The sequence below is a fragment of the Vidua chalybeata genome, chromosome 1 (genome assembly GCF_026979565.1).
Source record: "Vidua chalybeata isolate OUT-0048 chromosome 1, bVidCha1 merged haplotype, whole genome shotgun sequence".
NCBI classification, from domain to species: Eukaryota; Metazoa; Chordata; class Aves; order Passeriformes; family Viduidae; genus Vidua; species Vidua chalybeata.
This window is the reverse complement of record NC_071530.1, coordinates 106,431,204-106,446,900: the sequence shown is the minus strand read 5'-3', so window position 1 is coordinate 106,446,900 and position 15,697 is coordinate 106,431,204. Positions and strand designations below refer to the sequence as shown.

The following is a 15,697-nucleotide window of genomic DNA, read 5'->3' as shown; positions in this document are numbered from 1 at the left end:
TAAATAGCTGACGTTTGTTTTTTATCTCGGGAAGCAACCAAGGGTGGGAGGGAAAAAAAACCCCAACAAACCAATCAGTAAGCCAGCGGCAAAAGAAATGGATGAAATGGAGTCCAGAGAAGGGCAACGGAACTGGTGAAGGGTCTGGAGCACAAGTCTGATGAAAAGCGGCTGAGGGGGCCGGGGGTGTTTAGCCTGGAGAAAAGGAGGCTCAGGGGTGACCTTATCGCTCTCTACAAACACCTGAAAGGAGGGTGTAACCAGCTGGGGTCGGCCTCTTCTCCCAAACAACAATCAACAGGACCAGAGAACACAGCCTTAAGCTGCGCCAGGGGAGGATTAGATTGGACATTAGGAAGAGTTTCTTCACAGAAAGGGCGATGAGATTGGAGTGAACTGCCCAGGGAGGTGATGGAGTCACCATTCCTGGAGGTGTTTAAGGAAAGACTGGATGTGGAACACAGTGCCATGATCTAGTCCACTTGGTGTTTGGTCATAGATTGGACTCAATCTAGAGGTCTTTTCCAGCCTAACTGATTCTGTGAAATGAAATAGTTGGCATTTGTTTTTATTTCAGGAAGTAACTGAGGGAACAGGAAAAAAATACAACAAATTAACCACATCATAAGCAAACAAATTAATTTGATCCCAATCCTGTAAATCACTGTAGATCCAAATTTAAATACTTTGTATGTGACCTGCTGCCTTTTACATCTCAATTTTATATGTAATGTTTATCTGGAAAATGGTGTTGTGAGTAAAATGCCCTATTTCCAGGACAGCAGCGAAAGGATAGTGTTTTGCTATGACATGTTAGGTCTGCTTGGGCAAGTTTCCTTAAAGGAAGGAAGCAATGCCTAGAAATCTCCTCTGGCTGGCTTATCACCACCTGTTGAAGGTATCTGTCTGCAGTCAGACAAATGTGCTGTCACAGTCACTGTTGATAATCTGAAAACCAGCCTAGGAAAGCTGCACTTCTGCAAGGGCAAAAGTTCCCTGTTTTACATCTGGCAAAGCCCGTACTGTCAGGCAGGCCCAGTAAGGCCATTCATATCAATTCTCAGCCATGCAAGAATCAGCTTCATCGGCCAAAGTTCCTCTTATTTGTCCTTAGCAACCTGCAATGACGTAACACATTTCAATCTCTTAAGACACTCTGTTCCAGAATTCATTACCCCAGAAAGTTCCCTGCTAAAAGACAATCCATTTGGAAGAGGGTGGGGACCCAGATTGTAATACACAACCTGCATGCATGACACGGGCTTGTGCCACGAAGGCATTTTAGGATCACAGAATAATTTAGGTTGTAAAAGACCTTTAAGATTGTCAGGTTCAATGACACGCAGCACTGCCAAATGCTGGCAAGAGTGGCTTTGTCTGGTGATGCAGTACCAGCATGTTTCTTACCCTCTTTGCACTTAACCTGGTGAAAAGAGTTTATTTCTTTCCCTTTGGGAAAAGAAGTACCCTTTTGGGGTATGAAGATTACTGTCATGCTCCCTTCTATCTTTTTTGTCTAAAATCAGCAGTTTTATATATGAACAGAATATCAAAGCAATGTCCTGCTGTCCTGGGAAAATCATTATTCTTGCACAGCTGTACAAGCACTGATAAAGAAAATGGGTTTTGGTAGGTTTTGATTCAGAAAGACACGAACAGTAACTAAATATTCTATGTCTTGTTATTAAGTTTTTAGTTTTCAAAAATAAGTTTTCTATTTTAGTCTCTTTATTTCCTGATTAGGCCTTGATCCCATGACCTCTCATATGAAAGGATCAAGCTCTGAACTGAATTGTGTTAAGAAATTTACAGAAATTTACCTCTTCATTCTTAATCCCTCACTGTAAGTGGTGTACAAGAATTCATACCTGCCTCTGTATTTGGCTGTAAGAAAATATATCATTGATGATATATCAAGATAATATATGATATATGTATCACTTCTACTAAGAAATACTGCAAAAAGCTCAGAGATATCACTGTAATATTTTGCATGAAAGTGATACGCCACTGTAATAAAAAGTCAAAAGCAGTCTTACTGCATACTTACATTAGTCTTTGTAGATATCCATAAACTTTACTTAGTCTTTTTTAAAGCTTTACAGGCTGAATTTGTGGCACAATGCAAAGTGTGCCTTTGTTTGCCATATACACATTTCACATTTGTACGTAAACAGGTGCTCTGCACAGTGGAAATGCTGTATCTCTGATTGCCCTGCCATCTCTAACACCTCCATTACAGTGGCTCATCAGTGATCTCCGTGAACCTGGATGGACCAAACATTTCAGCACTGGAAATCGATGTCTGTGTTGGACCACTGCCTTACAAACCAGATAGGATCGTGTCTGATGCACCAAAATACTTGGATTTATCTTGGTCAGCTGTTCAGCTGTTGCACTCTGTTGATCTTGTCTTTGGAGGCTAAATGCAGCAGGTTAGACAGGCTCATGTTATGGCCTGGATTTGACCACTTAGTGCCTCCCTCCATCCCTAGTTTAAGCCATGCTCATAAATAATTCCTTATTTATGCTGCTTTGCTCTGTCCTCTAAAAAGAGGGTGTATGTGTACAGTGAGGGCCCGGTAGTTTGTGTTACCTGAGCAAAGTCAAGGTAAGAACTGTAAAGATAGGGCCTTGCAAATACCAGGACTGGGAAAAACAAGGCTTACCTAGGTCATAATAAAAGATCACCCAGTAACCATGACCTGACAGGGCGTGTCTTTCACTGCTTCTGACCTGCCTGGGATATTTATGGCTCCCACGTCACCAGTGAATCATAGAATCATAGAATAGTTGGTTGGAAGGGGCCGTTAAATTTAGCCATCTAGCCCAGCCCCCCTGCAATAAGCAGGGGCTTCTTGTCATGAGTGTGGTTGGGGGCTTCAGACAAAATATATTAGAGAAGCCCTCCCATTGGGCCATGAGGTGCAGAAAGGACACCCTTGCTTTCTAAATTCCTTCTCAGAGAGGAGCCAAGGTGCAGCTGGATCCAATCTTAGCCTCAGACTGTTTGTGATTTAAGTTTAAGAAATTATAGAGGTGTGATTGAACCTTTGTACAGCTTTGTCCTGTAGGATAAATGATGGTAAACCAGATCTATTTATATAAAAATGAATGATTCATTATGGTAAATTATTAGACTAAGAGATCTTACCCATAATTATTTACTACACACTATAGAAGATAAAACTACTAGAATAGGATGGTACAGTGCACTCTGTCAAAGCAACTATATTAAAGCAATTCTATTAAAACTAGCAAAAAATAAATAGTTATTAAAGCAGAGATGGATGTCATTCACGCATGTCAATGACCATGGGCAAAATCTTTTTCACTCACTCACTTTTGAGGGGTGTCCCCACCCAAAGGAGGAATCTTCAAACACACTCCAAGAAGGGATATGTTAGAAGAACCTAACCATATGGAAATGGACTGGACTTTTATAGTGTGCAGTGACTGACTACCAGTCATGTATCTCCAGGTCAGCTAAGCAGCTTGTCTGCCAAATCTTTACCTCACTGCCAGGATGTTAATTTGGGTTGATGTGTCAGACTGGTGTTGTCATAATTCAACACCAAAACCAGCTTGATGCCCTCTCTCACTCCACCACTGGACTGATAGCCTTGTAAATAGGGCACTGACCAAGTTGATTGACCACATTCCAGGGCAGGGCATCCTGCTAAACGTCTTCAGCTAGATCAGGTTGCTCTGAGCCCCATCCAGTCTGGCTTTGACCACTTCTAGGGATGGTTATCCACCACCAGTTCCAGCATCTCACCACCCTCACCGTAAAAAATATCTTCCTTACATCTAGTCTAAATCCGCCCTCTTTCAGTTTAAAGCTATTCCCCCTAACACTACACGCCCATGTAAAAAGTCCCTTTGCAGCTCTCTTGCAGGTCCCCTTTAGATACTAAAAGGCTGGTGTAAGGTCCCTCCAGAGCGTTCTCTTCTCCGGGATGAACATCCCGAACTCTCTTAGCCTGCCTCCAGAGGAGCGGAGCTCCAGCCCTCTGATGATCTTTGCGTCCCTCCTCTGGACTTGCTTCTACGGGTCTTCCCCGTGCCGAGTGCCTCGGAGCTGGACCCAGCTCCGAGGCACTCGGCACGGGGAAGACCCGTAGAAGCAAGCCCAGAGAAGACCCGGCCGGTCACGGTTTGGGCGCTGCCGCCTGGGCCGTGGCTGTGCCCGGGCTGCGGTGCTGCCGGCCGCTCCGGCCGCCCAGGGCCCGGCACGGCCGCGGGGCGGCAGCAGCGGCCCCGCAGAGGCGGCGCCCGCTGAGGCGACGTGTCCCTGCCCCGGCCGATGGCCGCCGCCCGCCGCGCCGCGCTGCGCGCCCGCGCTGACTGATGTATTTGAAGAGGCCGGCGGGCGGCCTCGCCTTCTGCCTCTTCTACCTGGCCTCCAGCTTCACCAACAAGGTGAGCGTGGGCGCGGGGCCGCCCCGGTCTCGGACGGGCCGGGCGGGGCGCAGGGAGGTGCGGGGGCGCTGGCTGCCGGTCCGCGGCTGCGGGAGCGAGGGAAGTGCAGGGATCCAGGAGCGGGAGGAGGACAGGGAGGAGAGACGGTGCCCTGTGCTTTCCCTGCCCTGCTCAGGCAGGACCAGCCTTTCCCGGACGGGGCTACCCCACGAGTGAAAAAGTCCGTGGCACTCCAGCCCGCCTCCCATCCCAGCGTGCTCCAGAAACTGCGGATAGGCTCAGTGTTTTGCTCAGTGTGTGACAGCTTTACCCTTGCACGTCCGATAAGTTCCATTGTAGTCTTGTTTAGGAGAGCAAGGAGGTTGACATCATATCATTCCAATGAATGAAGTGTTATAGAGCCAGAAGTTCTGCTGCACTGAATGTATCGCTGATGCTGTATGTATTTCATTATCGGGTGTCTGGCAAGAGCATTCTTTCCCAAAAGAAGATCTGTTAACTGGAACAATGATATCAACTATCCAAGGGAAAAATGTGAAATATTCAAAGTATTATTTCAGAAGTGAAACAAAAATTAACTTCCATTGACAACTTAATTAACTGACGAATTAAGGACAAGAATTTCGTTTTCCACTGTGTAACAATTTCATATTAGTGTTGCTGAAGTGTCTAAGCATAAGAAGTAGGCTGAACATGGCTGCCTTGTGAGTAAAATTGTATAATTTAAGCATAAGTTTGAAAGCAGTTTTTTCACTCTGGGAGGAGGAGATAGAGTAACTGCTCTGTGCTATCCTATTTGTCAGAGAGTGTGTCTGTATTTCTGGTGCAGATTTCTGAAAGAAAAAAATATTGGTGAAGCAATCAGGGTACGAATATTCTGAGGGAGGATTAGAGAAAAGCAGCATTTCAGAGGTGAAAATGAAATCTTTTCTGGGCATTGGCCAGTGGTTTCTGTTCCAAGATACATTTGCCATTAAGGATGCCCAGAAGTAGACTGAAGTCCAAATGTGAAGCAAAGTTGTAGGGAGAGATAATGCACTTGATTTGACAGACTGCTGGGAGCAGTGATTAGTTTAATAGAAGGGGGCTAAAAGAGCTGCCAGGTTGCATCATGGCTTAACTGTTCTTAAGGGGAGGTCATAGGGACATTGACACAGGGCCTCCATTTTCAAACCTGCATGTAGGTTTTAGTGTAATAAAGTTAAAAATAACCAGAGTACAGACCTTTCAGTTGTTGAAGGTGGTGTGCAAATGCAAGCAGGGGTACAGACATGTAGGTAGATCATCCTGATTTAAAATGCACATGGCAGTTCTGACAGGTGTATGTGTAAAAAGATCTGTTGTGAATCAACATGCCTTGTCTCTGTATACTAATGCCAGCTTTTTAGTGGCACCCCACAAACCTGAAAACTGGACCTTGCAAGGTGCTCAGCACAGTTTGCTCTCTGCTGAAATCTTTCAGCTTCTCCTTTTGCCCTTGACAGCTTCTGCTGGCTCCTGGAAGGAACAGCAGGTACCTTTCATTTCCTCTAAGGAAGTTTCAATCATTCTTCTCCTTTGCAGTAGTGGTATTTATATACTTCATCATGGGAAGTTGTTAGACCTAGAAAGCATGTATTTGTGCCCCACATTTGCATATATACATATTTAGTGTGAAGAGACACTAGCATCCATACATACAGGCCCAGACAAAGCAGGCTAAAGCAATGACAGAGATTTTGCTTTTTACCCCCATGTATTACATCTCTGATGGGCTTTATGGGCTGCTTAATATTCTACACAAAATAGTGTGTAAGCAGAATGTTAAGTCTGTAAGATACATTAGCCATAAGGAGACAATTATGTTTAGATTATTGCTCTTCGTTCTGCCAAAGATTGCCTGTTTGGTGTGATATGATTTTAATTGACTGGTGCTTATGGCTTTTTGTTCCTGTTAATCCTTTTCCATTCAGTGTGATGTATGGACTGTGTTCAGAAAGTGAAAGTGCAATTCAGATGACAGCCTTCTCCATTGTTCAGTGTGTCCACTCCATGCCTCATGTACTTTAGTGCTTGTTACTTTCCACAGTGACTGAGGCAGCATCCAGCAGTTCTGGCATGGGAAGTGCCGCAAGTGAGTGGTTTAGGTCACTCGGAGAATCACCAGAAAAGGGATGGGCAAAAGCAGATTAATATTAAAGTAAAATCACAATAAAGTTTGTTTGTAAGGTTCACTCTATTGCCATCAATACTACATTATGACATCGTACATCATTATTGCATTACTACATCATTACATCTATGACATCATTATTAGATGGTTGAAGCAGACTAAAAATCAAACTAAAATCAATCAATCTAAAAATCAATCAACCAAAAATTATCTGCATGGAGGTAAGAATAGGAAAGGGAATAAGACACACTGAGTCACAGCATTCATAGTGGACCCACTTGCCAAACTTAACCCCAGATTTGATGAATGGTTTAGTCTAAAGGTTATAACACCACTTAAACATAGCAGCTCTTAATCAAAAGCTTAATTTAATCAATTTAACAAAAGATTCATATAGAATTTAATATTCAGTGACTCACTATCTTGCTTACAAACTTAAAGAGAGCAATATTCTTAATGAATTTTCTACGGCATATCCACATTCACACACACTCAGAACTAAAGGGACATGTACAAGGTATACCCAGGAAAAATTCCCCTCAAATTCAGTGAAGTACTCACTTTGGATATTCTTGCATTTTCTTCATGGGAAAAAGGTTGAGTCTTGAGGAGTGGATGGTATCAGCCCAGGATCCATCATCATCCTTCAGAGATCTTCCAAGTGTAGCAAACTAGCTGGCTCTGAGAGATGTCCCACACAGAGAGAGGTTGCTGGTTGCATCCTGCTGTGGTCCAGAAGAGCTTAAAGGGTCTCACTCAAGACTGCTGTTTATAGGGTCACAAAAGAGTTGGGTTTAGACAAAGTGATTGTCCTTCCTGGCCTCAATGCGGGTTGGTAACTTTCTCTGAAAGTTCAATAACAAAAATGTTGTTCCACTTGGGTTCTTATACAGGCAAGAAAAATTTATCTCCAAGGCTGTTTGTTAAAAAGCAGGAGCTCACTGGACAGCATTAAGTTCCTGAGAGCCAACAGTGTTTCTGCTGAGCTCAAGTGGAACTTAGCCCAGATGGTGTTCATCGAGATTGAGGCCTGTCAAGCATTTCAGAGATCATAGTGCAGCCCGATGAGGGAAGGGGGAGGAAATACACCACAACAAGTGAAATCACTAAACTTTTTCTTGTCTTTTCTACCAAAATAAAGCAAAATGAGAACTTTTTGTGATTGTTTTGTTGCTTGTGATTGTTTGTTAATATTATGAACTATAGGTGTTTGATGTCCGTTAATTTGCTGTTTGTTTTCCAGTATGTCCTGTCTGTCCTGCAATTTACCTACCCTACCCTTTTTCAAGGGTAAGTATGGTTTTAAGAATTGTGGTTTGAAAAATTACTTTAACATCTTGCTGTTCCTTGCTGAAGCTAACTTTACTACTTCTTGTCCTTAATGGCTTTTGCTGTCTAGAGAACATTCTTCATGAAGCCTTAATAAAATATTCATTAATGTGTCTTGGTTAATTTTTAAACATCATGGAGGTGATGTAATTGAGATATATAGAGTCCATAATTTCTCATTTTCCTTAAAATCCTAAGCTTCAGCATAGAAAAGTAGCAATTACAGTACAACTTCTCTTCTTTGGAAGAGAGGAAAATGTGGAAGATGTGTATTTATGATGCATTCTTTTGCTGTGCTAGAGAAAACCAACCTTAAACCCATCTTTAGGCATTCACAAATACCATGTTCCTTCTTTTCATGCTTAGCCTTGGTTGTAAGTCTGCATCACGAGTCACTATCATGTCTTAATGACTGTAATGAGAAAGTTAATGTTTTGATAAATGTCCATATATTCCATCAATGCTGTTGATGAGACATTTAGTAAAAATCTGGGCTCTTAGAGCCAAGTCTTCCCCCATTTTTGAGATGGTGTTAAAACCTGCAGACACTGGGTATCTTTACTTCCTTTTCTGCTGCTTAGCATGGCTTACATTTTTGCCTGACTTGCAGTCCCAGGACTACAATCAACTCTAGGAATAATTGCCTTGGGAATCTCCCCTTACTTTGAATGTATTCAGCTCGATTAGATATGCAGTGAATGCTTTCTTCAGTTCTGGCACATACACAGGGACTGTCTCTTGCACAAGGCTTTTATCATATGGGGAGAGGATTTTGAGTAATTTATGTAAAATAGACATGGTAAATCAACAGAAAAGTGTATTTCAATGGCAAGCAACTGCCTTATGGCATCTGTGTTACCACAGTTATTTCTTTTTCCTATTATTTTGCAATGCATTTCAGCATTTCAATATTTTTTTCCATAAGTTTTGGCTTTTAAAAGTGACCTTTCCTTGATTTTTTTTTTAGTGGCTCAGATGCACTTTCATTTAGACCTGTGACAGATGAGCGAAGAGGAAAATAATGTAATTCTCAGTTCATGCTGTTACTGTTCATTGTCCTTCGTTTTGTTCCATGTATAATCTAAGACCATACTGCATAGTCCTAAGCATCTGAAACTGTCACAAACTTCTGTCCTTAACACCTGAGACAAGAGGAAATTTTTCAAAATAAAGTTGATGGGATTTCACCACTGGTTTGGATGGAGCATAGTCAAACCTGCAGCAAATGTCAGGGAAACCTGGCTTTTAAGCTCTCATATGCTTTTCATCCAAAAAAAGGTGAAGTGAGCTGTGATAGTAGCATTGAATATTTACCACTATGCACTAGTACTGCATAGAGTGAATATTTGTTTATTTGTATATGCATGAGAAAGATTTTAAATAATTGCTTAAATGCATTGCAATGAATGGGAGTAATAAATAAACCCACTTCTATACCTGTTGTGAATGTTAATATCATTTAACATTATAATACAATATCTCTGTCTGAACTGTGCTAAATATTCAAGGATTTTCACCCAAGAAACATGGAACACCTCTCTGAAAACCACTAGCTTAAGGAAGAAAAAAGCTGATAACTTATTTTAAAGTGTAAAAGAAGTCAGTGTGCATTACTTGCTACTTATTCTAAGCTATCTGCACGTACTCCCTAGGCCTCACATATTATTTCCTAGTGTCATTCTATTTCAGGTGGCAAACATTGGTGGGTGGACTTCTGCTTCACATCTCCTGGAAGCTGGGCTGGGTAGAGATAAACTTGTCTTCAAGGTACTGTAGGTTTTTTAGTATCTGCCAAACACTTATTTTCTGTAGCTGCATTACAACATAGTTAAGTTGGTCATGGATGTTTTTAACTGGCTAAAATAGAGTTTGATGTGTGTGGGGGTGTGGGTGTTCTGCTTCACAGATGTAGAAGAGAATTCACATTTTAGTTAAATGGGTGTTCAATGACACACCCTTAAACTGACTACTTATATAAAGTGGATTCAATTTAACCTTGGTAAGACAACCAAAAAGCACATAGTGAAAGCAATAAGGATGTCTTATCCAAACATCTGTCCATATCTCTTCCCTGGATTGTTTCTTAGTATTGTAAGAAAAAGCTTGGTAATGTTAGTTAAGAGCATTGTCACAATCTTCCTCAAAACCCTCAGGGCTGTGAAGTCTGCAAATGTGATTTGCCTTTTTCTGAGAGCTGTGTCTTATAAATGGGGATCGTTTGCCTTTTCCTAACTGATATTAACAATAAAACTCCAAATTAAATGGTGCTTTGTAGACAAAGATCATCTGCTTGAGCTGAGTGGGCCAGCACAATTCAGAAGAGTTGTCATGTTGTACTCTGCTCAGGTGGATCCATTCTGCAATGTGGAATGCAGCATCTTTTTCATTGTGCAGAGTGGTACCATTTAGAAGATGTATGTCCAGCGCAATCATTGGATCTTCATCTCAGGAGATACTAAAAACCTTCCTGGCCAATGACCTGAGTAATGTGACTTGACTCTGAAGCTGGGAGAGTTTAAACTAAATGACTGCCAGACCCCTTCTAATGTACCTTTTTCTCAGTGATTCTGTATTAGCAAGTGACAACTGATGAACTTTCTGTTTGAGATTCAAACAGTTGGCTTGCTTGAAAAATTGAATCTCCTCACTTGGAATTAAATCCTGTGAGTATGTCATAAAAATCAGGCTGTGTTCTGTTTTCATGTCCATACAAGTGATTACATCACCATGGAAATATAAGTGAGGTCGTAAATGAAAACAGAACTCAGTTTCCTATTTTATAGCTGCAATAAACTGAGGGTGTCGTAAAAGCTGTCAGTGACTTTGGCAGAGACAGGATTAGGGTTCAAACCTTGCTTTGCTGGCAGTTACTGATACATATATACATATATATATGTAAAATATCAAATTTATATTGTTTATGTATATTTTGTCATCACAAAACAGTCTAGAAGAATACAACCATCAGTAATATCCTTTTATAGTTCAGCTTTTGTACACTAAGGATTACTTCTGCTTCAAATAATGAAATTGAAGAAGCTGAATCTTTTTTTCCCAGCATGGAAAAATATACTTTCATCCTTTCAAAACCTGGGAAAATATTAAAGAAAATAGAGGACAAGAACCACTCGCTGATGTCAAAGAGGTTGTTTTTATCTAAGAAAGGCTTGGATGAAAAATTAGTTCATATTTTGACCCTGGAGACTTGAGGCCACTAGATGTCAGCACACTGTAGGGAAAGGGGTTGAAATACCTCTTGAGAGACCTCTTCGTTAGCTTGGTTAATACAGAATACCTGTTCTAGAATAGACTGAATGGAACAAGCAGAATTAATTGACATTCTTTGGCTATAATTCATTCAGCTATTTAAACATGAGTTTAAGCCTTTCTTCACAAAGATTAGGCACATGCTTTATTGCTTTGCAGAGGTGGATTTGTAACATTCATCTCCTGTATTAAAAAAAAAAAAAAATCAAAGGCAAAACAAAAAAACAGCCTGAAAACCCCAACATGGAAACCTTCTAAACCTCCAAAGCACTACCAATCAAACAACTCACCAGCAAACAAACAAATAAACATATATAATGTGCAAAGGTGATTTTAATGCTACTACTGGGATATGGACATTTCCATCCCCCCTTACAAAATATCTGTTTCTGAATCTATCTGTTGGTCAGAGGGGAGGGTTTTGTCTATGTGTAGGATACTTAGGAATACCATAGCCAGTCTTCAGTCTCGTCGTGCTTCAAATTATAAACTGCATCCATTTGTTTGTTTATGTTCACAAAGTCTCGATTTTTCTGTCACATGGACTGATCTGATATACTTTCTGAGCCAGTTCAGGTTATCCCAAGGTGTCTCAGCAGAATTAAGGTATTACATAGAGATCATTGCCCTTTGTCTAAAGTCCAGAATACTAACTTCACTATAAAGACCAAATAAAAACATATTATTTAGAGTAAGCTCACTCAGGTTTTGTGGATAACCTGCTTTGCCTCTGCTTCCCCCTAGGACTATACTGTAAGGAACTTTCCCTCATTGTTTCTAAACAGCAAATATTGACTGTCTGTAAAGCTTTCATCCAAAACAAGACTTCTGTGGAGCGCAGAGCAACACGTAGCATGTGCATAATGCTTCCAGTCTGCTGCCCAGCTTCTGCCTAACTGTTGTAGGCACATAAGTCTGATGTGTTATGATTGGCATGTCTTGTAGTGCTGCATTTCACCCATAGCTAAGCAGCAGCTCAGAGCCTTTCTTTAAGTGTTGTTTGGGGGAACCTACCCATTGCTTATCATGGGATTTGGGTTTAGCCCTACAACTACCGCAAACTCATCAGTTCTCTTCCTACTTTGCATGTACATCAGTATAATGCCAACAGGAGAAGCTGCTAATTGGTTTACATACAAGACAGATTGTTGATGCTGACACATTACATCAAACATTCATGCATTCTTTTTCAGTCCTGAAATTCCCACTTGGCAGCATAAAATTCTACGCTTACATCATGGAAAAAGCATCTTAAGTCCTTTTCCATTGCACTTCACAGAATTACATTGGAGATGAAGACATATTTGGGATTCCTACAATTTAGTGGTGGGGAACATGAAAGAGTGGTATTTTTATGTTCTAAATGAAAATTTGTTTTTTATCCTGTGTTCCTTTTATCTTCCCAGAGTCACTTCCTTTTCTTCCCTCCCCCTTTCTTCAATTTGTTGCTGTTCCAATAGTGCAGGGGTATTTTTGTTGGTGTCTGATGTGAATTCATTGGTAATGAGGTATGACAGTATAAGATCTTGGACTTGATGAGATTCCAGTTGAAGTCAATAACCTCAAAAGGAACTGTGTTTTTATAAAAATTTATGGTGACTAGTCAAGAAAACCCAGGGCAAATATTTATGCCAATTAAAGGATCTAAACATTATTTTTGTGACCCTGGGTTTTTGTTATCTTGGAAAATTATATATATATAACAGAGGAAATGAGGTATTTATGGTTTTTCCCTTGTCTGTGATTACATGAATCTTTGTGCGTGTTTTATCTTTCTTCATACTGTTCTGATTTCAGTGTTTCGTGGTCTGTTTTCTCGTGTTCCATGAAGTGTGCTGGTGTACCAGTATCTACAATTACATTTCAAATCTTACATGTTAATTGGAACTGTAATGCAAACTAAAGAACGACAAGCAGTTTGGTTTTGTTTTGAGAACCAGCACTGCCCATTAACATTTTCTCCACTTTAATTCAAAGGTTGGGAAGAGTGAGTGGGGCAGCCATGTCCTCAGTCCTGGAAGCCCTTGATTCAGGCCTTTGCCTCACGGCTACTCCTTTCTTCCCTTGCCAAAAATCTTACATTATTCTCTCTGAAATTTACCACCTACCTGATCCCTTTTTTCCCTTAAGTAACAAGATCAAAAATAGAAGAAGTGCAAGTTCTGAAGCCCCATCTCAGAACTGAAACCTGATCCTACTACAGTAACCATGGCTAAAAAAAATTAATCAGATCAATCTGATTACTTCATTCCTCCATTAGTTGTCAAACTGCCTCTAGGAGTTTGGCTTAGTCAAAGGAATATGATTAGGAAATCTCAAGAGATAGGCTCCCACAGAGACAATCTGATCTTTAGGAAGAATCTCTTTGTAAATCTGGCTGAGAAATGAATGTGTGGGTGGCCCAGTGTATTTGTACATAGTGGAAATGTGTGCTGTCTGTGCAAGTGGGCCACTTTATGCCTTCATTTGTCAGGTTTCGTTCCTTTCACAGAACATCAAGGAAATAATTTGAAATGTCTCTCCTTTAATACCAATGGGAGTAATTTCTAAGGGAGGAAAAAAAAAACAAAACACCAACATGATTTTGGAGGGAGAGGAGCCAGAGAAAGAGTAAAATAAAGAAAATATATCTGCAGTTATTTCCTCTCTTGGATTAGACAAAATGAATTATTTCTAATTTGGACTCCTTAGTAAATGGGAAGAATACTGAGCAATCTGATTCTGACTTTAACATGCACATGTTTGAAATTAATGTACATAAATACATATTACTACATTCCTTGCAAGCAACTGTTGCTTTCTGTATGTAAACAGAATGTGGTGAAATAATGGGATTTTAATTGTTTTCACAGGTCTGAAATCCTGTCATGGCTTCCTGCATCAGTACTTTTTGTGGGTGTTATTTATGCTGGCTCCAGGGCACTGTCTAGATTGGTAAGAAATGAACCTGTAGAAGTCAGCTCTTTATTACCTCTACTTTGTAAACAAAGACCATTCCCTTCATACCTGTTGCTTAATGCTGTTCCTGGGTTGAGGGAGAAGGAGGGAGGAGGACTTTAAATAATAGATCCATTGCTGGTGGAGCTAATGCAGCGGTCCAATCCTACTAAGTATCAAAAAGCATCTCTGTGACAGTTTGAAGCACTCAGCATCTCTACAGAGTTTTGCTGAACAGATCCTCAGTGGTCTGAATTATACAGGTAGGGAAAAAGTTGAAGAAATCAGTAGCTGTAACTTTGCAAAAGGAGGAATGGGGTTGTGGGATCTGTGAGAAATCCTTCCAGGAAAATGATGAAGACCATTTCAATGAGAATGTTTTGCTTCTTTGCATGATTTGAAAAAATAAATAGAAAGTTGGAAAGAGATTATGGGAAGGGTTAGATTACTCCATTTTATGATTCATTTGTATCACAGTAATTTACCAAATGTTTACAGAATGCCAAATCTCCTTCCATGAAACTTGAATGCTTTATGCTTAAATTATATAGTCTTCCCTAAAAAAAGTAAAATAAATTGGTGGCATTTATTTTTTTAAATAACAATATTGCTGCTGTTATTCAGTCTGCAAGCTCAAATCCTGCACTCGTTCCCTTCTGCATTCTGTCAATATATCTTAATGTAACTCCAAAACCAGCTTGCCCGTGTCACCTCCTCAGCCTTAAGGAGGATCAAAAGGGACTTTTTTACCAGATTTATCAGATCCCTTGAAATCCCAGTAGAGAGAGCAGAAAAGAACAGGAGGTCTCTGTCCTTGTAAGCAAGGTTGGGGGCCTTAAAGATGGACACAGATAATCTTGGGAAACCACAGGCATGTGCTCAGAAGCGCCATGCTCCCAGATCAGTTCTCTCTCAGTGTGATTGCATTTACTTCCTCTTGCTTCCTTGTCAAAGAAAGTTCCACTGGGCTTCTTTGGTGTAAGGTAAGCAAAGTCCCACAAGGAAAGCCTTGTCTGGAAGCCTTGGCAGCAGCATCTTTTCTGCTTGCTCACATGGGTGGTGGAAGAGCTAAAAGAATCACATCCTTTCTGTTATTTCTTCTTACTTCCTGGTCATCCTGAAAGTTACTCTATTTACCTCCTGCTCCTGCTCTGGTCATTCATGAGTGAACTGTACTGGAGTGGCAGAAGGGCTGTGAAGGATTTTGATTTGTATCCAAAACTTTTCTTAAGGTGCCTCTCACCTTAAGAAAAAAACCTTAATGGTTTTTGTTGTACGTGAAATGGGGATTTAGAGATCTAATTCTGTGGCCATTTTACAAGGTAAGACAAAGTGAAGAGCAGTCTTAGGCTATAATTATTATGTGCTGCCTTGTAGTGGAGCTAAATTCAATTCTATGTAGAAGCTTTACTTACAATAACTTTGTCTACAACAATTTTATGACAGTGAAAATGAAAGTGGACTCTTCCAAACTCATAGCTGAATTGGCTCATCTCAACAGCATATTTTAATTAAGTGGGCAGAAATTACGTGTACTTTTATTATCAAATCCAAAGAGACCCACTTTCAAACACTCCTGTATACTGGCAA

The 15,697-nt window shown here is 40.6% G+C and overlaps 1 protein-coding gene across 6 annotated transcripts in view; it reads left to right on the top strand.

The window, feature by feature from the left end:
- Positions 1-4,296: 4,296 nt before the first annotated feature.
- The window catches only part of TMEM241 (transmembrane protein 241), a 54,684-nt gene continuing 43,283 nt past the window's right edge, over positions 4,297-15,697 (top strand). For all 6 annotated transcript variants that reach the window (XM_053952911.1, XM_053952902.1, XM_053952918.1 and 3 more), the window contains exons 1-4: positions 4,297-4,422; positions 7,818-7,864; positions 9,593-9,670; positions 14,023-14,104. In XM_053952911.1, the coding sequence (XP_053808886.1) occupies positions 4,351-4,422; positions 7,818-7,864; positions 9,593-9,670; positions 14,023-14,104 (279 nt within the window). In that variant the 5' untranslated portion in view covers positions 4,297-4,350. The remainder of the gene's footprint in view (positions 4,423-7,817; positions 7,865-9,592; positions 9,671-14,022; positions 14,105-15,697) is intronic.